A 22,869-nucleotide genomic window follows, 5' to 3' on the forward strand; every position below is an offset into this window, starting at 1 on the left:
TGCTTTCGTTGATTGCAGCATCTTCCAAGTTGATGCATTGGTGGATTGATGCTAATGCCTTTTTAAAGGAAACAAAACCATGTTTTTTTCTTCATTACCATATAAGCTGAGGTCTTGAAAACATAAATACTGAGGCCTGTAGAGTACAGTAGTCCCCTCTTTATGAACCAGGCTGGGGCTTTGACATAGGAAGCAACTGATGCTTAAATTATTGTAGTTTCTTGAGGTTGTAGACTACAGCTGTGAGGAGTGATGGCAGCTGAAAATATTCAAGTGGTGTCAACTCAGTGCTGTGGGTCAGGGTGCAGCTTCTGCTATGGTGTGGTTTGTAAAGATTCTGCTATTGTGGAATAGGCACACAAATTTTTATAATAGGTTTTTAAATGCTTCAGATGTTAAATTTCTTATAGAGGCTTTACGGAGATAAGCAAGTAAATGGAATGAGTTTTGCCTATTTAAAGAAAACTGCAGGTAGCTGGGTCAGTGCAGAGGGCTTGGAAATTACATGAGCCTTGATTAAGTGTTTCTTATCTCCAAATTACTACTCTTTACATGTGTTGCAGTAGCTGTCTGTGAGAGCTGGGGAATCCGTCATATTTCTGTGGCAGCACTCTGATGCTGCTGTGCTTGGCTGTGGGCTTCTGTGCTCCTACTGCTGGGCTACAAGTTTTTTTGTTGTTTTTAAGTGGGGGTTGTGGTTTTGTTTGTTGTTTTTTTGTTTTCTTTTCTTTTATTGTTTGGTTGGGGTTTTTGTTGGTTGGGATTTGGTTTTTTTTGTTGGGTTTTTTTGTGGGTTTTTTTGTTTTTTTTGTTTTTTAAGATTCGGTAGCCAGCATAGTGGGACAAATAACTGACTACTTTGATGTTCCCTTGTCTGTACAAAGAATGTAGATCTGTCTTTTGACAGGGCAGAAGGATGCTCTAGTTTGCCTTGAATGCTGCACAATGGTTCCTGGGAACATACAGGCTGCTTTCCAGCACTGTTTAACAAGGTCAGCTTAAGCTAATGCTGGATGAAAGAATATGGCAGAACACTGAGAAGCTTTGGAACTGGAACTCCAAATATCCAGCGTCTTTCAAGGGAATAGGTGTAAACGTTTGTGCCTTCTGATATTTTAAACCCTGCATTCGCTGAGGTGATGCATTCCCTAAGAAAGTTGCATCACAGAAATTGTCCTGGTAGAGTCCTTTAGTGTAAAGTCTTCCTAGTGGTGATGTTATTCAGAAAAGCATTGGGTGAATGTGTAGTGTTGAAACATCAGGAAAACTGGGATGGGTTTGTCTGTGTATCTTTCCAAAATCACCAGTTCTGAACTAATCTACAAAGTAGTTAAAACAGCAGATGTTGAGAAAGCTTGATAGTGGGGGCAAGATACGCCTTGCATACTGTTTTGGTGCACACTGACTTGCATGTAACCTCTGATTGAAGGAAAAGCCCCTAGCAGAAATTAGCTGCATTAGTTGTTGGCTAGTGAGCAATGCCTTTGTAGAAGAACTGTTTTCTACTTCAAGCTCCTTGTGTTTAGCTGCTGACATTGAAGTCTTCCCATTACCCAAGCTCTCATGTTGCTTCTGTGATGTGCAATTGCCCCTTAAATCTGCTTTTTGTTTGTTTGTTTTGTTTTGAACCAGACAGTAGAACCAGTAGGAGAATGTAAGAATTGCAGTACAAACGGTGTGATATAGGGCTGGTAATGGGCTTAGGAAAATATTTTCTTGTATGCATGTCATTGATGCCTTTTGGGGGGAAGGGAGGGTGTAGTTAATGAGTTCCTGGCTCATTCCTAAGGAACTGGTTGGTCGCCTTTGCCAATTCTGACAGCTACAACCTGTATCAAATGTCAGGTATTTCAGTTTGTAACCCTTAATGAGATGAAAAAGTAAAATTAGAACAGCATGATACATAAGATTTCCTGAATCCTCAAGGCTGGATATTAGCCTGGCGTGAAGACTCCTGTTTTGCATTGGTCGCATAACTTCTCCTTGTCACTTTAACACCTGATCTGTGTGCACATTGGCAGCATTAAAAACCACCAGCTGCCTTGAACACCGTTGGTCATGAGAAGCTGCTGAGCAGCCTGTTGACTGTCCTCAACAGTGATGAGGAGAGAGGATGGAAACCAGTGCCATACACCCTGCTGAAGTCAGTGCAATTTCCTGTCCTAGTCTTCTGAAGTTTAACTGTCTTTCCAGCCTTGGTTGCTTTGTGTAGTTGGTCAGCAGTGACAGCGATTTTTAAAACCGCCAGGAGATGTTTTCTGATTGATTTGGTAAGTCACAGCAAAAGCCATTAGCACCTGTGGACCAGTGGGAGCCTCCAAGGAGTAGCAGTTGTGAGAAGGAGACTGAGATGACACTGGCTGATCATGGAAGCAACTCGAATGTGCCCAGACTTCCCCCTGTGCCAAGGAGAAAGGAGGGATATTAATAATTAACGTGGGTACTTGCATTTGAGGTGTTTCCAGTTTAGCTAAATGTCTTGTCTAGCTAAATGCTGCTCACGTGCAGCAAGTGTGGAGACACAGGCGTTGCTTCCAGTACGTGGGGGTGTGGGTTCAGAAGATTACCATCTGTTTTCCATGTCTGTAACTTTGCAAGTGTTGATAACTGCAGTGTGGCTGACAAGTGACTGACCTAATAAGAAGAATGTAGGGATTTTGGAGAGCAGATGGCTTAGGGAGTCACAAAGACAACCCAGCTCATTTCATCTGTACTTCAGTGGTATAAATCTGGCTGGGGATGGTAGAAAGGAAGGTTGCTGTCATTCTGTGACTATTACAATCTCTGGTGAAACAAATTGGTAATCTCAATCCAGCTGAGCGGCCAGGTGTCCGCATTGCAGTACTACCACATGCTGGGCACGTGCGCCTTCCTTGCCTTCTGTGGATAGAGGCATTGCCAGCATGGAGTTTGACTTTACTTTTCTCTCCCTTTTCATCCTTGCTTCTCTTTTCAACTTCTTCTACAATTCAGAATAGTTGACAAACCATGAGGTAGTTTTACAGCATGGATACCTGGCTGCTGTAGACGTACCAGAGACAACCTTCTGCTTATCCAAGAGCAGTTAATAATCTGACCCCACTGATGTTCTTGGTGTAAGGGCTTTGTTTGGATTTATGGAGCATGTGAAGCTACTTCAGCTGTTGAGACAGACTTCCTCTGTCTTTAGAAATGATGAAAAGTGAGAGCAGATAGGGTGCCACATGGACAGACTTTGACGGGAGTGGGACCATAGCCTGAAAGATCTTTTTCCTGCCTCTCAATGGTGGCTTCAGAAGTCCGCATTCTCCTGTGAGTAAAGCCAGGAGCACAATACTAAGCTCAGGACTGGTATCCAGCCCTGTGGTAATAGCTGAACCATAGCTAAAGTGGCAGAATACAAGTACCTTCAACTTGTTCCTGACTTAAAGGCAATAAGGTTTCTGGTCACCCTCTCTGACTTTTTCATCTGTAGTGTGTGTCATGTTTTTCTGCTTTGGCTTGGTTCACAGTCTTAATATTTTGTCAGTTGGTTGTAATGCCTGTCTTGAGAGTCTGTGAATGGAAAGAAGAGCATGTGTGTTTGAAATCAAGAGAATTGAAGAAAACGTGCCAACTGGAATTTGGAATTTCTCTTGGAACATGATCAAAATGCCGTTTTATACTATGTAACTTGGGTTGGTTTAGTTATTTTGTGTTGGTTTCACCTGAGCTGCCCTCAGTCCATATAGAAGCAATGATCTTGACAGTGACATGTCATTGGTAATTGTTTACTTTGGTAATTGGTTATTTTGATATTATGCTAGCCTATCTGGGTAGCAATGTATGCAACTTGCATACAGCCCTTTTAAGCACAGTCCTATTAGTTTAGGTAGAAGAGTATACTTTGCATGTGAGTATATATGAATGTTTGCCTGTGTTTTTTTAATAACCATTGCAAATCTTGTTTAACAAGTTTCTTATGCAAAGAGAAGCATTGTGCATGCTTAAGTGCAAAATCAATGAATATCTAACAGCTGTAAAATTAAAACTAATTTATGCTTTTTAAATTAATCTTTCTGAAATGTTATCAATGCTTCTAACTTCAAACATTCCAGAAAATAATTTTACATTTGTAGCAAAATATCTTTGAAAAGCTAAATGTGGTCTTGTTATTATGACTACCAGTGTCCTTCTCACCACAACATGGTTATTATTTTGCTCTCAGTTCCTTGTGGTTTTTGTGGTGTTTGTGTTGGTTTTGTTGGGTTTTTTTCCTTCTACTTATATATCTGACAGTTTTGGGGTCTTTTTCTCCCCCCAGGAGCAGTTGGTCATCATGGTGACAACCTTGCAGAGAAGATACTTTCTGTGCTTCCCAAGCTTCCCGGCCACAGGACCGATGTGATGGTTAACATGGTAGAACTTACAGCACTGCAGTCTACAGATGAAACTTGCAGTATTATAGCACCTGGCTGCTTAGCACAACCAAAGTAAACGTTCTTTTCTTCTTTCCTTTTTTAAGATGCTGAATATGTTTGTTATCTCTTTGTGAAAAAATGAACAGAGAACAAGGTTTTTTTCTTTATAAAAAAATCAGTCTTACAGCAAAACACCATCTGGTCTTAATCCTGCTGGAATATAATCATCTATATGTGTGCATGAAGTGAGTGGACCAGATAAGACTCCCAAAAGTGGGAGATTCTCAGGACCTTTTTAGGTTTGGGTTGTTTAAATTGCTGTAGATTACTCTAATAGAATTCTGTACGGTTTAAACACCAAGAATTCTTCCTTGCAACATTTCTTTTTCTGCCTAAGTAACAGGTCATACAAACAGGTAGGTCTTAAGTGTGGCTTCCTTTTCCCATAAGCCTCTTTAGAAAGTGAGCTGCTTAAAACAAGGACAACCTAAAAGCAGTAACTTTGAACAATTGTACTTAGCTGTGTATAATTTGTAGCTAAGACTTTGCTTGTAAAGTGCATCAAATTTGATGTTTCACTTTCTAAATTTAGTTGTCCAAACTGAAACTTTCCTGCAGCTTCTGTTAACCATGCATAAACCAGGAAATACACTAGGTGCTGGTTTCAGTCCACAAAAAAATTTTGCTCAGCAGTGCTCTAGAAATTCATGCAGCGCAAAGGAGATTAAAAGTTCTTTCTCTTTTGCTATAATGTTCCCCCCATATATTAGAAAAGGGTTTTTCAAGATGGGCTGTCCAATGTAGTTTCTATTCTGTTTTGACTCCTTTTGGTGCTTCACACCTGTGCTCTACTCCCTCTTCTCCCCCCCCACAAAGACTTCACAGCAGACTTTCCACTGTTTCAACATATGGTCTGTATTTTCTGAGAGCCTGCAGATCTTTGTCATCTTCCATCTCTCACACATGCTATAACTGGGTCCAGTTTCTAGGTTTCACATTGCATAACTGTCTTCCTTAGGAGTTGGAGAGGAAACATTTCCTCATATAGGTGGACTCAGTTGTAAGTTGCTGCTGAGGCGACTTAAATAAAATTTGTTCTGGTTTTCTTCTTGTTGGCTGCTTTCCAGTTGACCTCTGAAGTAGAAGTGAGATGTCCTTAAGATCTGTCTACACAGCAAAATGAAGAGGTCATTGCCTGTGGTAGACATGCTGTGGTAGCTGTTGGTAATGCTAACTTTGAGTAGGTACCAGAAATAAAGAAAACTTCTGGCAGCATGGACTAGGAAAAAAAAAAAAAATTTGCCCTGAAATTGCTGACCTGTGCTACCGCTTCATTATTCCTAACATTATTGACATTGAGGAGGCTAAAGCTAGTGCTAGTATGCCTTCCCATGCTAAAATTATGACTTCAGTCATATGTTCATGTTTTTAGGAACAGCCAGCAGAGTTTTATTGTGTTCTAAGGTGGCTAATAGTATATATACCAAGGTTTGTTTGCCTGTTTGCTAGCTAGCGGGAAGGTGCTTTCTGTTAACAGTATGGTTAGACTTAACATATTTTGCAAAGTCTCTTACAGACACAAGTGGTTAAAGAACAACAGGATTTGGCTACAAGGTGCAAGTGCAATGAAGTTGGATGACAACAGCTGATACCTGGTATCAGGGCAGTGGCATCTTTACCATACCAGTCTGTAACAGCTTCCCCAAAATATCCTCCCTCTGCAAAGTCATCTTACAGAATCTGTTATGCTGGAAATTTTTAAGAACAGATTAGGAAAATAGTGGTTTAAATAGGATTGATCTTGCCTTGGAGCAGAGCAAAGGGACTAGATGATGTCTCAAAATCTCTCCTGTGATCATAGTTCAAAACTGAAGAAGTGTTGCGTGCCTGAGAATAGTCTCCAAACTCCAAAGAATGTGAGTCTGTGATATTCAATCCTTTCACTTTCTCCAGCTACATAATGATTTGGAATAGTTTCTAATTTAGAATAGGCATTTCAAAACCAGCTTAAGACAGTTGCTGAAGAGTATTAGAAACCATACAGTGTCTGAACATGTGGCTGAAGGTGGTAGTTTCCATTCTGTTCAACAGGACTGTGTTCTTAGTGTTAGATTATAAATGTCAGCACTAATCATCTTTGCTAGTGTAAAATGGTTGAAGTTCTTCTGAAGCACTGAAATGGATTTAAAATTCCCACCAGTAACTTTCCATGTCAATTCCGTAAGAAATTCCATGGGATGCTCTTAGTTCTTCATCAACATGGTTAATGCCATTGGTAGCTGGCTCAAAAGTGTTTCTTGTAATTGAAAACTTAAGTCTTGATTTATATTTGTAAATGATGCATGGCAAGGAGTGTTCCTCTGCTTGTAAATTTTCTATTTACTCTGGCGAGTGAAAGTGCCAGCACCTTTCTCAGAGACAGGACCAGTAACCTCAGTTACACCCAAATGGAATGTGTGGGGGCTCTTTTACATGAAATTTTGTGATCAGACTGTGGCATTTCACAGACTCACATATTCAGAATGTTTTTCAAATGTTTTCATTATTTTCTCTCAAGTAATATTTGAGCATGCTGGGGGGGGGGGGGGGCGGGCAAGGGGGAGAGGTCTGTTCCTTCCACACAGCTTGCTATATTTAACTTTTCTTATGGAATGCCTCTCCAGCAGAAACATCTGGGCTCAGTTACAGAGTTAGCAAACAGAATTAATGAATAATTTATGGCTGGTGTGGTGAAATAAAGCAGGGTTCTTTTCTCAAATCTAAGGAAATAATGGGCTTCTTTAAAGATTTAGATGAAAATGTAAATGCCATATGCTGCTTAAGTTACTGTACTTTGAAGGTGCTCTCTTTGTGAGGAAGGGAATTTCTTAAAAAAATATCTATACTAGAGTTCTTAATTTTATTAGTCTTAGCCTCAAAAATCTTGCAAAGTAATTGCTTGCCCTACTGTAGTCACTGACATGTTGCTGCTCTGGTGTGAATATTAGTTGAGAGTTACACTCTTTGAGAATTGCGTCAAAATATTTTACTCATTTTTATATACAGATGGATATATATTTAAAAAAAATGAAAGTTTATAGATATAAAACTAAAGACATCCACTCTTGATCAGAACTGTTGGTTTCTGATTAGGAAAAGTGATAGCCACCCAGTCCTTTCAAATAAACGATGCATAGTAGAAGGGGAAATTGTAGTGAAATCTTAATGGCAGAGGTAATTTAAAAAAAAAATATTGATTGCAGCTCTTTCTGGTTGTATTTTGATAACCCACACAGTGTTTTTGGAGGAATTCCTCCAAATTTCAGCTTCTGATTTTAAGTGTACATGCAGTGGTTTCTAGGAGTTGTTCGCTTGGATGAACATCAAGCTCTCTGTGTTTGTGAGTCATCCATCCTGTCCATTTGATAACATTTTAGCCACTTTGTTTCTCAAAGCACCTATCTTGTGTTTTTAAGATTGGTATTTTATCATGTGGAAGCATCCTGCTGTCAGTAATGGGTTTATCTTGATGGAGGTTTATCTTTCGCTGTTTTCCACCTCTTGCAAGCTGGGAGCTGAGGTGCGTGGAGGCTCCACGGCTCCATGAAGCCCCAAATCAGGGTTCAGATGACTGCATCCTGGCCACAGGTCTGCGGCATGTGACAACAAGAAGTAAAGAGTTATATGATACTGAACTGTGGGCATCTGAAGAAATATGTATGTTTGCTCTTTTTTTTTTAATCTGCTTTTCTATTACCAGGAACACTTTTGATGTGCTCATGTATTTTGCTGAATAAACTGAATACTTAATTTGTTTATGCATATTTCAATAACTTGCTGAATAGAGATTTCTTGACTGTTTTTCCACTTCTGCTTTCTTTCTCAAATCTTTGCAAGCTTCTTGGAATTCAATGTGGTGTTAAAAATCTCAGAAAAAGACCAGTTTTTTATTTAAAATATATATATGTATATAATGCAATATACAAAGAACCATTGGGTTCTTGGAGCAAGCATTTTTCCATAAAGATGCAAAACTGTAATGTAACACACTTCACGTTTGGTCTGCTATGCCTAAAGCAATTCAATGAGCAATACAGCTGAGGTGTCTGGGCACTTTTGACAAAGCAGATGGAGCCACTAAATCATGTGGATTTGCATTGGGGGGGAAAAATAACAAGTTCAGAATGAGGTGATCATGTTGATGGGTGTGATGCAGAAAGCATTGATATGCAGGCCAGATGTCTGAAAAGTGGCACTCGCAAAAATCTTTCCTTAGGTCTTTGTATGAGAGGTGGAAGGAGAGGTGTGCTGGTTAAAAACAAGGGCATTCCTGGAGAGGTAATAGTAAAATTTCAATGTCTCATGTTAATGGCAGTTGAAAATACCCACTTCTCCTAATCCCCCATAGTTCTGAGGTGGTTATTCCTATTCTGGACTGATTAGTACTTTTGTTTACAAGTGCCAAAACTGTTACTGTTTGGATGGAGAGGAAAGCTCTACTCCAGCCACACCTTTGCTCTTGGGCGTGATGTGATGATGCAGTGCTCTCCTTGTACTGGTGGGACTTTGACAACCCTCAGCATAGAGGAAGGCTGTGAGGTGAACGGACTTGTATTCCAGTCCTGGCTCTGCTGTTGGCTTGCTACTCCTGTTTCCTCTTCTAGTCCTTGTCCAAGGACCTTGTTTTTTAAACCAGTAAACCAGGGAATTTCTCAGGACACAAGTTTGCAGACCACATGGCAGAAAATCCTAGGGGTTCTGGTCTTTGGGAGGGTACAAATAATGTTGCAAGTGATTACATGAGGAGTTAAGGTGTTAGTTCAAGCAAAGGCAGGATCTCCATTTGCCCTTTATTCGGGACTGTGTCCTTCCCACTCCTGTGCACAGTGATTTGTTGCACTGGGGAGAGGGGACTGTTTTGAGTTGTGTCCTGCAAGCCCCCTTTCCCAGGAGCTCATGGAACAGCAATTCCAGTGGTCTCTGTAAAACACACCACTGCAGCGTTTGTTGAAAAATCACCTGTATGATATGAGTTTAAAATGAAAGATTATTTGGGCTTGTATGGCAAAGAAAAGAGCAGCAAGAATTAAAACTGGAAAGGAGATTTAAGTCTCCTTTTAAGCTGGGTAATAACTTTTTTTGAATGGCTGAGTCTATTCTCTTGATATATATCTTCCCCCCCCCCCCCCCCCTTTTTTTTTTTTAGCTGGGGAACAAGCATCTGAAGGATATCAGAGTGATGTTCCTCTTACACTGAATTAATTGCAAACTAAGCTTTGGGGGGGGCGGTTCTTGGCTCTTTGTGGTATTTTCAATTTTATTTTTTAAGTATTTCCTTTATGCCAGATGTGGGTTGTTTTTTTTTTTTTCTTTTAATTAATATCTACAACTTTTTTGCATGCATAAGCTTATAAAAGATTGTAATAAGAAGGTAATTTGGGACTGTTATTCTTGAATGAGCTGGGAATTTATGACATAAATTAGAGTAATTTTCCTTTCTGGAATGTTAATATTAAAGAGGAAACGTTAATACTACAGTAAGAAAATCCAGATGACACTACTATATTGCTTTATATCCACTGAGAGTCCTGTGGAAGAGGAAGGGTAAACCAAAACAATGGATGGCGAGGCTCTTTCAGATGGGGAGAGGGGTAGCTGCACGCTGTAAACCACTTTTGGATCTGCCCCGGTATGTTGTTGGTGGTTCAGCAGCTTTTGGGGTGCTCCTCAAAGGTTTTCTGCTGCTGGACGCTTCCCCCTGCTGGGAGCTGCGGGGTCCTGCTCTCCCAGGACCTGGCCTCCTGCCTCTGCTGCAGTGCCCTGCAGAGCTCTGCTCTTGAGGATTGCTTTAAACCTAAACTTAACCCCCCCCAAGACAAAAAAAACCAAACCACCCAACCAACCAAAAAACAAAAGCCACCACCCATATACAGCCTTTTCCTGTCTGCCTTTCTGAAGAAGGTAAGCAGCACTTCTACAGAGAAAATGTCTTAACTGCAGGATTTATGAAAAGCAGACATCACGTCACATTAAAAAAACCCTGAAATTTTCCTTCACTAATGTCAGGAGAAATCACAGCCCAGCCCTGTGCTTATACCCCTGAGGTCCATTTTCAGGGAGATGAGTTGGGCTTTACAGGGTTTTTTTGTTGACAGCTTTTGCCTTTTCAGCAATCCAGCCAGGAGACGCTTCTCTAAGCTGTGAATCGGATAGCAGGAATGCCCCAAACACAGCATCCCCTGCTGCCACCATGTTCCCGGACTGGCAGTCTTCCTGCTCACCACTTTATTTTACTCATACAGGCTCAGAGCACAGCCCTGAGTTGAGGCCTGTTCACAGTTTCCTTATTGTTTGAAATTTCTCAAGGTATCTTCTTGTTTGGAATAGTAGCCCTGGCTGCATCAGCTTCTGGGGTTTGTCAGTCAAGACAAGCTTTCCAGGAGATGCTTTCTGCTCAGTTTCAAACCAGCCTGAATCAAATGAACATAATTGACTGTTGCCACAGGATAAGATGAACAAGCTGATAAGATTTATTATATCTTACAATAAATGTGTATATTTGCCTGGATCCTTTCAACACAGGACCTCCTGGAAATGGAAAAAAGGAAAGGGTGAGAGGGGTGTGCTGAGGGTGGAAAATTCTGGGAAGAGGTCAAGACCCCCAGCTCGCCTGCGCTGTGTAATGTACGGCATTGCTAGAGCACCTCGCTGCTGCTCTGCAAAACCCCAGTTTGCTGCAGTAGTGGGTTTGTTGAAGTAACCGGTGGAGGAATTGCATGAGGGTTCTCCATCCGACCAGGCTCCTGCATAATAGGTGCCATGTTTTTGTCAATCGCTTGTTATGACAGGCCTTAGAAGTTGCCTTCTAGATAAGAGGAAGCTTGAAGCTTATTTTCCTTGAGATAAAGAATGAATTGGGCTGACGAGCTCCCGGCATCAGCTGAGTGGTTCTTCCTTATCTGTGCCTCTCAGCCCACAAAAAGGACTTCTGGGGAATGTGGGAGGCTGGACTGGTCAAGACTTCGTTCCTTGTGCTTTGAGGACCTCTACCTGCACTGTTTGTCTGGGCTACTCAAGCTGAGTTTTCAGCCAGAAATCAGTTTTTTTCCTGGGCCCTCTGACATTCTCATAGCCATCCTCGGAGTGCTAGGATCAAGAGATTCGAGATGCCCTCGCCTGTAGAATCTACTAGTTGAAAATGGCAAAATCCAGAATCCTTGGTGGTTAGTTTTTTGAAGACATATTTTTAGTTCTGGAGAAGGACTCCCTGTATTTATATTATTGCTAATATAATCTCTATTTGAGTACTGTCATTAAGTCCCAAGTTTTTGACTTTTTCCTTTGCCCGTTGAAAGCCACAATAAATCTGAGTGTTACCCAGAATGTTGTCCAACCACCAACAGGTCTCTGCGTACTTGTATCTTCAGCTGCTTAGCACAGCAAGGCAACTTAACGTCTGTAAGAAGCTTCAGTGAGTACAGTCCCTCAGCTAGTTTATGTTCTGTTTCCTTGTCAGCATTGCTCTCTGTTCTGCAGGTGCATTTCCCTGCAATATGCAAGAAGGACAAATTCTGTCTGATTAACTTTCACAAAGAGTAACTAGTGATGTCTGCAGTCAGAACAGAAAGGGAAGATCTTTATGTTGCTTAGGGGTGGTGTTTTTTTGGCGCTCTGCAGCATTTCTTTTAAAACTGACATCACTTTGTTACCTTAATGTTTTTGTTTGTGAATTTTGCAAGTTTCTTTTTTCCCCTGTGTAAATTTGCAAACTGTTTTTCTCTTGGTGTGGCCACAGTGCATTTTCCTGCAGATGTATTCAGAGTTCAATAGCAGCATAAAGACTGTGTCTGTTTAAGCAGACTTTATGAATCTCCAAAGTGAGCTCTGATCTTGTGTTATAGTACGATCTCCCAGTAACTGTTGCTTTGGCTGACATTGTGAGATTTTTCTAAGACTAGCTCTCACTCTGCTTGGCCAACTGCCTTGAAGTTTGCCTCCTGAATGACCTCAACAATGAGGTTTTAAAATGCAGTGATATGCATTGGCCTTATAACATACTGTGGAATTACCATAGTGCCAGAACAGAGGGTGACTGTGTGACCTGAAGGGGTGTTTTAGTTTATCATTCTCATACTATAAAGTAAGCCTGGTGTATCTTACAATGGAGAAAAATGTGCCATAATAGACTCATGAGAAGAACAAATGATAGCTGCTCATTCAGATGATGAATCAATGTTTGGGAAGGAAACTATTATTTGTTGGCAACAGGTTTGGCTGCAAGTTTTGACTCTATGATTGGGATTCTTTCATGATTCCAAACTTAATATGAAACAGGAATCAAAGCTTACACAGGCTAAAATTTATGTGAAGTGAGCTATTTACCTGGCAGAGCTTAAAGATGCTTTTACTCTGGAAAGTAGACAGAATCTGTGCACGGAGAAATATTTATCTGTTTTTATACAGATGAATACTTACACAGCTATTGATTTTAATTTTTTATAATTGATCCAAAAATCCAGCCTCCTCTTCTGTTATTTAGCATGGCTTCTGTTATTTAGATGGCAGATCTTTGGATTCTAACTCATAAAGCCTGGCTTCAGTGCTCACCGCTCTTTGTACATCTTCTGTTCTTGAAGTGTAGCAAAGAGATGCTGAAATGGGTTTTGCTGCTTTATAGCTGTTTGCAGTTCCAAAAGTCACGAAATTTGACCAAACCAAGCCAATTTTTATGCCCTGATGAACTGCGGCCCAGAAGCGGTCCTTCTGCATGACTGTGCTACACCAAGTACCACTTAATTTCCATAGATTGTGAATGTACTTTCTAAAATGGTCTTCAACTGGGAAAGATTCCCATTTGCTGTGGGAGAGAACAGTTTTATGACCTTACCTAAATCTCTCCACGACTATACTACTTAATTAAATAAGCAACCAGAAAAAGAAATCCATATTGAGCCATTTTCTATTACTGGAAACAGCCGTAGAACAGGCACTGAATGTGTATGCTGCACGTGGATGCTTGTGCTCCAGTTACCCGTTAGAAAAAGGAAATTAACCTCAACAGAAAAAGCTGCAGTTCTTATTAATGACAGGGGAATATGTCATGGCTTCAAACACTCTTTGCACAGGTTGGAAAATACTATCAATGATACACTTGGTTTGGTGGTAAGAAGGGAATGTGGAGGAGGAGGGGAACTAGGCAGCACCTGACACACTTCTTATACGAGCCCTTTTTAGGAGGAGGATGCAGTGTTAATATTGAATGACTACAGAAAGCCACCGAATATCCAGAGATTTTGGATTAGGGCAAAATTCTGCTCTCCTTACTCATTCTGTGGTAGGCAGAAGTGTATCATGGAGGGGTGGTGAGAAGATATCCAGAACACAGGGTAAATATATGCAATGTAGACAGAAGTCCTTATCTCATTCTCTGTGACAGATCAACCGCAGTATGGAAGTGGTTATAAAAATGAAAGCCTGAGGCTGGAGTTTTATTCTTTCTGAATAGCTGTCAGTTTGGTTTTGAAGGCTAGAATTGGCCATATTAGGTTTGCATGAGATCTGAAGAAGCTAGGGCTCTAGGTTTGCATTGAAACTATGACAAATATGCTACTTTGAAGTGAGAGAGGGGAATAAGGAAGATATGCAGGGCCAAGCCCTCAAGTTGATCTAAGTTTTCTTTCAGCAACATGCTAACAGAATCTGGACCTGCATGTTCAAATGACACGTCTTTAAGATGTAACATCTGCTTCAGGTTATTTTTTTACTATTTATTTTGGGTCTCCAAGTGTCTACTTGAATACTTGTTCCTAACTCGTAAAGAGAGTATCTTTGACTGGTTTAACTTGTCTATGCCATAAGACTTCATAAGCAATGATTTTTGTGGTAACTGAGTCACTTATGGAAAGGATTGTCTTTCCTTCTGTGATGAAGACATATTCCTGCACATTAAACCCTTAGAATGGCCTAGTCAGGAGGTAGCGTCGGTAACTCAAGTCTTTAGGCCAGCAAATGAGGGAGGGTGGGGGTCAAAGGAGACTACCAAAAAGTGGCCGTGTAAATCAGAAACATTGAGGCGAGGGAATTCCTGGCATTCCATGGTATCTGGGTTTATTTTCTTACATTTCTCTAATAAGAAAAACACACTTCAGATGTGTTCTTGGTAAATGTTTTCACTTGTCTCATCTACCTCTGCTGCCAAATGTGACCCAAAATATATTGGTTTTACATGCCTTGAGGACATCTATTGGATAACTAGCCAGTGCATCTGTAAAAGTGGACTTGGCACTCCAGTGCAATCCCTGAATGTAGATTCAATTGTCAGCACCTCATTACTAACTGTTTTTTCACTGGAATCATTTTTATTAAAATAATCTTATGCAATAGCTTTAAAACATTGAACAGAATGCTCTAAAGTAACCTATTATGTTACATGTAGTATTCCCAAGTAATACATATGTTGTAAGGATCAAACTTTATTTTTAGCATAATTCATTTGCTTTGTCCAAAAACTAAATTAAAATCCCTGACAAGTAACTCTTTAATATACACATTTTAAAGAGCTGCTTGGCAAGAATTTTGATATACCTTGTAGTGTACAAAATCCTACTCAGAAGCTTTCAATTAACTTGATTCATACAGTAACTCGGTCTGGCATTCTGCATAAGCTGTCCTGCAGCTTGTAGGAATGAAACATTTTACAGAACCATTTTGTTGGACTAAAATGCAGCCAATTGAAACTTAGACAGGACTAAATGATGGTTATGAATATTAGAAAATTTTAAGAAATTATTTGTGTGCACTTTTTTCCTTTGCCCCTGCAGAGTTTGGCCACTGTTAGAGGAACAAGAGTGAATTTTGGGGTAATGCTGGAATGACTAAGGTCTGCTTTATTACAGTAACCAAGAGGGCTGTGGCATATATGGGGAGCCTTTCAGCATCAAGCCTTCCCTTTACCTTGTGAAGTACTGTATATCTACATCTGCTAATTGGGAAACGGGGTGGGTCAGATTGCAATAAGAAATTCTAATTCCAACAGAAAGAATTTCACTTTTCAGTGATTTTCAGTGGTTTTTCTTTTGTTTGTCTTGAAGGAAGCAAACTGGCTTCAGCTTTCATCTGGATGGTCAGTTATTTTGTTTCTGGCAGTCTTCCAGTTGCTATGGTGTGCTTGGTTGTTTATTTGGATCAGCCTGCCTTTAATTGTTGCTCTGGGGTCTAAAGATCAGGTGCCACTTCTGCTTTTCAATGGTGGTGGGCAGCTGGAGTACCCCCCGACACACACACCTTTTTTTTTTTTTTTTTTTTTTAAACTCGACAATGACTTCACATGCTATTATGGGCTATGCCTCTTACCTTTCTGTAGAAGCCCCTTTGAGAAATCGTTGAAGACTTCCAAAGAATATATTACTGGGTGGGGGTGGGGTAGGGATAGGAGAAGAGGTAGGAGCACTCCCAGACCTGATCCCATGCTGAGTCAATGCGGAGGAGCTTAGTCCTGAATACCTGGCAAGAAGTGACAACACTACCCCATATTTGGAACTGAAACTTGGTTTTCCATGTCCAAGTATGATGCATAGCTGTCCACTGAGTGCCCCAGTGCCACCAGAATTAAGAGCTCCTTTAGTACTACTGTTTGAATAATGGGAAAGTTTTAGGGTAGCTAAATGGTCTGGGGCCTGTAATAAAGGCTGTTCTGCAGAGATGGCTGATATGAAGCTATTGCGGAAGGGAGGGAACCCTATTGGCTAGTTAATGGATGGAAATTATAACGGTATGTATTATGTATTGTTAAATAACATCATTTAAAAAAGGAGTAGATAGGGGTTAGAGGACGGATAGAGTTAAAATGTTTTGAGGTGTGCTGACCACATCTTAGGGCTAGAACTCTTTGCCCAGTTGATGGTTAATCTGCTTTTCTCTTTGCACAGAACATGTTCAAAATCATGTCTGTGTACAAGATGGAGCTTAGTGGGATTTAGTACTTCAAGGATTACTAAGACCTAAACATCAGTCAGCCTGTGTCAAAACCAGCCCTACCTTTCTGAGACACATCTTGCTTGCTCTCCTCTCTCAGTGATCTGCCAGCTCCCTCTGCTTAGGGTGTCAGCAGAAGGGGTTAAAATGATCAAACCTTGTGTTTGGTAAGTATGCTTGCTGTAGTTCAAAAAGAAGCAGCCTTAAAAAAAGATTAATAAAATCCCTGTGTATTGGTACACTTCACTTGCAGTAAAGTTTTTGAGATAATTCAAGTTTTGAAAGAGACATGCTGAAATTCATGTGTTTTAAGACAACCAGAGGCATTTGGTTCTAGGATAATAATCACGCAAGATTATAGACTTCAGAGGCTCTTGAAGTTGATAAGTAACTGTCATAAAAGGACTTCTGGCAAAGATGATGATCTGTTTCTTGTTGGTGCAGTTGCCAGGCATAGCTTCTGTTTCAGGGCTGTTCGCATGACTAATGCTTCCCTTTCACTCGTGCTTCAGCCTGGAGAGCAGCAACAGCTCTGCATGGGTTCCTTTTCCTACACCCCTTACCTTCCCGAACTTCCTCCAGACTTGCCTCAGGGTAACATCTTCCAGCATTACCATTACGACACAAAACATATTGCAGTTTGCACAGTAGTCATATAATGGTGCGAAACATCACTGGCAGTCTGCTTCATAGAATGTGAATAGAGCTGGCTTCAGAAATGTTATTTAGGGAGAGCCTGGGCCTTTGCCAGCCATTTCATGCTTGTGCCATTGCTTCTTCCAGTAGTTCAGCAGGAGCAGCCTTACTTGTTTAGAGGAACTCTCTTCCCAACAAAACGTTTGGTAGCTGCTGAAGAAATAATCTTGTAGCAGTATCAACTGCCATGTGAAATTGCAAAGCTGTCTGTTTGCTTACATGACTCCTAGTATGTGTGCATTACAGTGTTATATTTAATTTAAAATTTTCAAAGTGAATGGGAGCTTTGGTGTACTGGTCAGTAACCTAATTCAGAGTTCTAATAATTTTGTAATTTGCAGACAAAAAGGTGTTATGGAATTAAGCACTAGTTCTCCTTTTCACGGGGTGGTTAGGAGAAGATGAAGAGCCCTGATCGAAGTAGTTTCTCCCTGCAATGTCAGCCTCTTCCGCTTGCTTGGTGTACTGCACTTGGATGCCGCAGCACATGTAGGCAACAACAATTTATATATGTTTTTTTCCCTCTGATGTCACAAATAGAGATGATCTGGTTTATCTGCACATATAGCTTTGTTAGTGTTGGCATGGGTCAGCTGCAGAAGGTTGACCATGTGAGAGGTAAGTTAGTCCAGGAGTTGCAAAGATTTTGCTTGATGTTTGGTCCAAAAGTGGACCCCTCTTGATCTTGAGACCTGTTGTATTTGTAAGGCTTTCGTGTGTTCTCAGTGCTGTTGGTTACAAGCTTATACATGTAATAGAACACATCACTGCTGTAGGTTAATAACAACAATCAATGTGGACTTGAGTTATGGGGTTTATTTTGCTTGTGGCAGTGGCAAGATATTTATACAATATTACAGTTTTGGGGGTATATTTTTTTTCCATCTATGGAATGTTTGATGAATATTTTTCTACTCATTTTGTTCTGATTACGTAGCATTTTCTAGAAAGCTGCAGTTAGTTAATTTTAAAATTACTCTATAAAAGGAATTACTAGTCATTCTGTAAGTCCTCCAAATTAAATTCTGGCTCAATATGGAGTTTATCTTCTTATCTTTTCTATTAGTAAGAAAGAAAAGAAAGTGTAGTTTAAGGAAACTGCCTTAATGTTTCACAGCATATAATCCAGTTGAATACTCCATATTATATTGCTTCCTTATGTTTCACCTTTGGTTGACCTTGAAGTTTACAGGTTCAAGTGGATATTAATGATCTTGGGAATAGCTAAAATAAACAGAACACAAAGGTGATGAGAACCCATAGCTCCCCAAACTATTCGTTGGACTGTGTAGCTTTGTTTTTAACACAGGAAAATGCTGTACTAGCTGTCTGTAATCAGATGAAACATTGTAGAAATGATTGTCTGTCTAAAGGATTATTGATTGTCGCCATAACAGTTCAAATATATATGTAGTAAATTCTACTGCAAAAGAAGCTCTGAATGTTTTCTAAGAAACTTTTCACTAAGCAACTGTTCTAATATTAAGCAGATACAGAAATTTTGTATTACTAGTCTATGTAAATGGAATAGAGTAAGAGGCTTTATAAATTAATTTTCCTTCCAGATACATTCTGTGTGTGTGTGTGCGCATGTACGTGCATTTGTGCTGACTTTTGTTATGGTAAAATACAAATCACAGATTATTTTTCTGCTATCTTGAATTATTTTTCTGTTTTGGTTTAATGCACACTGGTGTCATTGGTTTACAGTATTAGTCTTTTGATACTGGAAGCAGCAATGAGTGGAGTTGGATTACTTTTCAATAAAACCATTCTTTGCACAGCTGCATTGTCTCATGTATGTGGTTATTAGCAAGTAAAATTGTTCAGTGTCATGGATGCTGAAGTATGCGTTAAACTTGGATTTCTGATGCTGGAAAACTTCTTGTATGTGTATCACAGCATATATATATATATATAAAAATATACATCTATATTTAGATCAACATGAAACAGGACTGTGGTTAAGATGCTTGTCCTTAAAAGTTTACATGATGCTTGGATTGAGGAAATGTTTGATAAAACTTAAGGCGGTGGGTTTGGCAAGGGACAAACCTGCTTCAGATGGTGGTTGACCACAGTCATCAGACTTGTGTACATATTCTATTTTATAGGTATAGCCATCTGTAAAGTAGATATACGAATGAGCCAGAAAAGTTAAGTTTCTCTTTTTTTTTTTTTTTTTTTTTTTTTTTTATCAAAAAAAAGGCAAAATGTAGAATGCTGTGTTACCATTCACTTTTGTTAGGAGGATTTTTTTCCCCCTCTTTTTAATCAGTTCCTGATGTGAACTGAATCCTTGCCAAGCTTCTAATAATTAATTCTTAAAGTTTATTGTAATTCAGTTCACCTGTGGGACCAAAAATACATCAAATTTTAAGAGTCTGATTTACTGTCCGTTATCTGTGAAGGAGGGGAAAGGAATTCAGCCCCAAGCAAAGAGCTATAGGTAAACAGAGATGTTGTGTGGCAGTTTGGGGTTGCCATGTTGGTTGTGTTTATAAGAACTCCTGAATTGTTTGTTTTTAAGTTCTCCCATGCTCCACTGATAACAGGGAGCATATTTCTTCCTGGTTTGGAGTATATGGTTTTATTGGAACACAATAGATTATATGAAACAGCGGTTTTGCAACTTTAAAATGATGGTGTTATTTTAAAAGCTGTTTTGAGATAATTCTTTCACAATTTTTGTCTGTCTGAAATGAGCTTGTGATTTTGTGTATTCTCAGCATAGACTTTTGCTACTATGTCCATGAAAATCCTGTCCCATACTTCATATGCTTCATTGTAAGATGATCAAAACTTATTCTCTCGTGATGCTCAGTAATAAATTCAAAGAATGCTTTCCTGTTCCTGTTGTTAATCATTGGTCATGTCTCGTGAATCTCATTTCTTCTAATGGTAATTAACAGCCTGTTATATCATCCTGCATCTGAAAATGATTGCAAAATTTAAGTTAACTTGACTAGGTGTACAGCATTGCCCTGAAGTGTCAGTATCTGTAGGTATGCCTTTATGAAGCTAAATAGAATAGCTGGAAAATAATAACTTGCATATAATGGCTGTTCCCTCTCTTATTGCTGTATTTTAACCAACTTTCCCCTAGTGCACTAGACAGTGTACCCTTCTTTTGTGAGCCAGAGCTTTCAAAGAGTAACTCCTGTGCTCTGACCGTTTGTTTTATGACAATGTTGAGTCAGCTGTATGCGAAACCAGTAACGAAGGAAAACTTGGGCTGCATCCCGTGGAGCTGCCAGGCAGTCCTTCCTGGCTGCTGAGGACTAGGCAAAGCAAGTTCTTTGCTTCCCAGTTTGATAAAAATGTTTTACTTCTAACACTTACTACTTACAAATATTTCAGGTAGTCCAGAGGAGAATGTATTGTAGAACTTCGTGACTGATCATCAGCTCCCATTTTTGCTCACAAGTTTTAGCCTTCCTGGCTGCAATCTGATTTGCCACACCTTGAGTATTATCTCAGAGCTGCTTTTAAAATGCCTGGCAGCTTCTGTTTTATCCGTCTGCTGTTTAAAATAAGTGTTTTAAAATGAACTAGTGGCAAAAGGCTGTTAAGAATCTAGTCTATTTTTAATGATTTTTTTCCCTATATCTTTAAAATGAGATTTTTTTAAAATTAACATTTCATGCTGCTTGTGTTTTGCAGAAAAGTAATCTAATTGTATAATTGAATAATGAAGTTTGCTAACGTCTCATAAATAATAATTTGTTCATATAGGACTCCCTATAGGAGTATTTTAACAGTACTGAAGCATTTGTATACTAGGAAATACTCCTAGTTTGGATGTAGGAAATAGCAAAGTATACCACATAGGCAAGGCCTCTAGTTTTCTTTTGGGGAAAGTTCAGTAATTTACAGAACTAACAATAAGAAAATTCCCTTATGTGACCCTTCCTGTTGTAAGACTTGATTTATTTTTTACTCAAATATCTCATGAGATACTGAAATAGTTTCTGAACTTTGCAGTGCACTTAGAGACTGATTTCTCATAGCTTCTTCCATCAATTTTTGTAGTGTGATTATTGCTTTAAAATTTCTGTTTGCAGTGTAGAAAAATGCAAATCTCAAAACCTTATGCGTTGTTCAGGCAGGAAAGTTGGTGTTTTAACAGCACTCCCCATGACCTTTAGTGAATCAATTGTTTTATCAATCAAATTATGCTAGTATGAGTTAATAAATTAACTTGATCTTGATGTGACACAGCCTTCCTGGAGTACACGCAGAAAGGAGGGAGAGGAAAGAAGGGTCTGTATAAACACCGCATGCAAAGGCTGAAGCTATCAGCCTGCCATTAGCCCTTTATCTAAGAGGCTCTTGGCATATAAATCAAACAATAACCTCTCTGTTTTGACTCAGTGCCAAAGTACACAGCCACAGTTGAGTCTAGAGCAGATTACACCCACCAAGTGGCTTGAGGGCTTGGAGTGAAACGGGGAAATAACCGTTAAATTATTCAGGAACACATTTATGTTCTTTAATGTTGGCTGTCAGATGTGGTTGGGGGTTTTTTGTGTTTTTTGTTTTTTTCAAAGTACCATTTGCATGCTCTCATCATAAAAAACGATACATGCAGGGCATCTTAACACACATCTAAGTGAGGATGTGAGAATAACGTTCTAAGCTGAATGGCTGCAAAGAGCTTGTTTTTTAAGAAGTTTTGTGTGTTTTGCCATGTTGCAATATTTTTACTAATCTATAGTGGGGGTGGTAATATCCAATGCTCCTGCAGTTTTCTGTAAGCACAATACCAAGATGACATTAGCTTTCTGTTTACTTTCTTTTCTAAGGTTAGAGTGGATTGGAAAACAGTTCAAGTTTCTGCTGTCGATGAGGTGCATTTAATTAGGCTGAGCAAATTTGCCAACCATATAAAATGTCCAGCAGCAGAATTACAGTCCGCTGCTAAGAGCGATTTTAAAACTTCAAAAAAAGTGTCATTTTACTCTCTTAGAAATAAAAAGTGTTAGTCCCTTCTGCGGATGTGCAATTGACATTTATCTGAAAATAAACATTTTGGGGGTTTTGTGTTTTTCTTTGCAGAAAGTATAGCTTCATCTTCAGTTGAGCACACGTTGGCTAGCCCATCGAGTGCATGCACGTGGGATGCGCGCAAATACACAGCAATGCTAGAGACTGAAGTCCTGGAAATACTCGTAGCTGTTTCTGTATAGAAAATTTTTGATAGATTATATTAGAGCTCTTTGGTCACTTTCAGAAGGGTAAAATGAAGAGCAGCTTCTTTCTCTGAGCCCAGCTGTGTCCAGGCAGCGCGACGGAGCGGAGGTCAGCTCTTCCCATCCCCACGGCATTCCCCGCAGCATCCCTGTGGCATCCCTGCGGCGCAGAGCGGAGGCTTTTCAGGGGAGGCTGTTCCACATGTCGCCGTTTGCTTCTTTCCCGTGGGGGCTGCTGTGCGTGGAGTGGGGTGCAGTCGGGGACTTGGCTGTCCCCCCCCTGCCAGTTGTCAGGCTGGCGTGTGTGTTCAGGAATGCGCAGTACATCCAGTGTAGCCTTGGTGCAGCTTCTGCTTTCTCCAAAACAGCAGGGGAATTGGAAGAGGGACGATGTCTCTTGATATGTGGCCCCTTGCTCCAGGCTTATAGCCAAATCATTGCATCTTATCGCAGGCTTGTGCTTTTCTTTGGTTTATTGGTATTCAGATGACATATTGCCAGCAACGGATTTGTCCTTCCCAGTAACAGTCTTCTAACCACTCTGGTGTTCTTTTTTAAAGTGCTGTGCACTTGGTGTGGATGTTGCATCGTCTTTAAACTAATGTGAGTTATTGCAAAGGATACGTGGATACGTTGGCAGCATGCCTTTT

At 39.9% G+C, this 22,869-nt stretch overlaps 1 protein-coding gene across 1 annotated transcript in view; it reads left to right on the forward strand.

The window, feature by feature from the left end:
- SCFD2 (sec1 family domain containing 2) overlaps positions 1 to 22,869 on the forward strand; it is a 205,805-nt gene that overhangs the window by 5,224 nt on the left and 177,712 nt on the right. Inside the window, exon 2 of the mRNA XM_049831642.1 lies at positions 4,283 to 4,451. Within this exon, the coding sequence (XP_049687599.1) occupies positions 4,283 to 4,451 (169 nt within the window). The remainder of the gene's footprint in view (positions 1 to 4,282; positions 4,452 to 22,869) is intronic.

The sequence above is a fragment of the Accipiter gentilis genome, chromosome 3 (genome assembly GCF_929443795.1).
Source record: "Accipiter gentilis chromosome 3, bAccGen1.1, whole genome shotgun sequence".
NCBI classification, from domain to species: Eukaryota; Metazoa; Chordata; class Aves; order Accipitriformes; family Accipitridae; genus Astur; species Astur gentilis.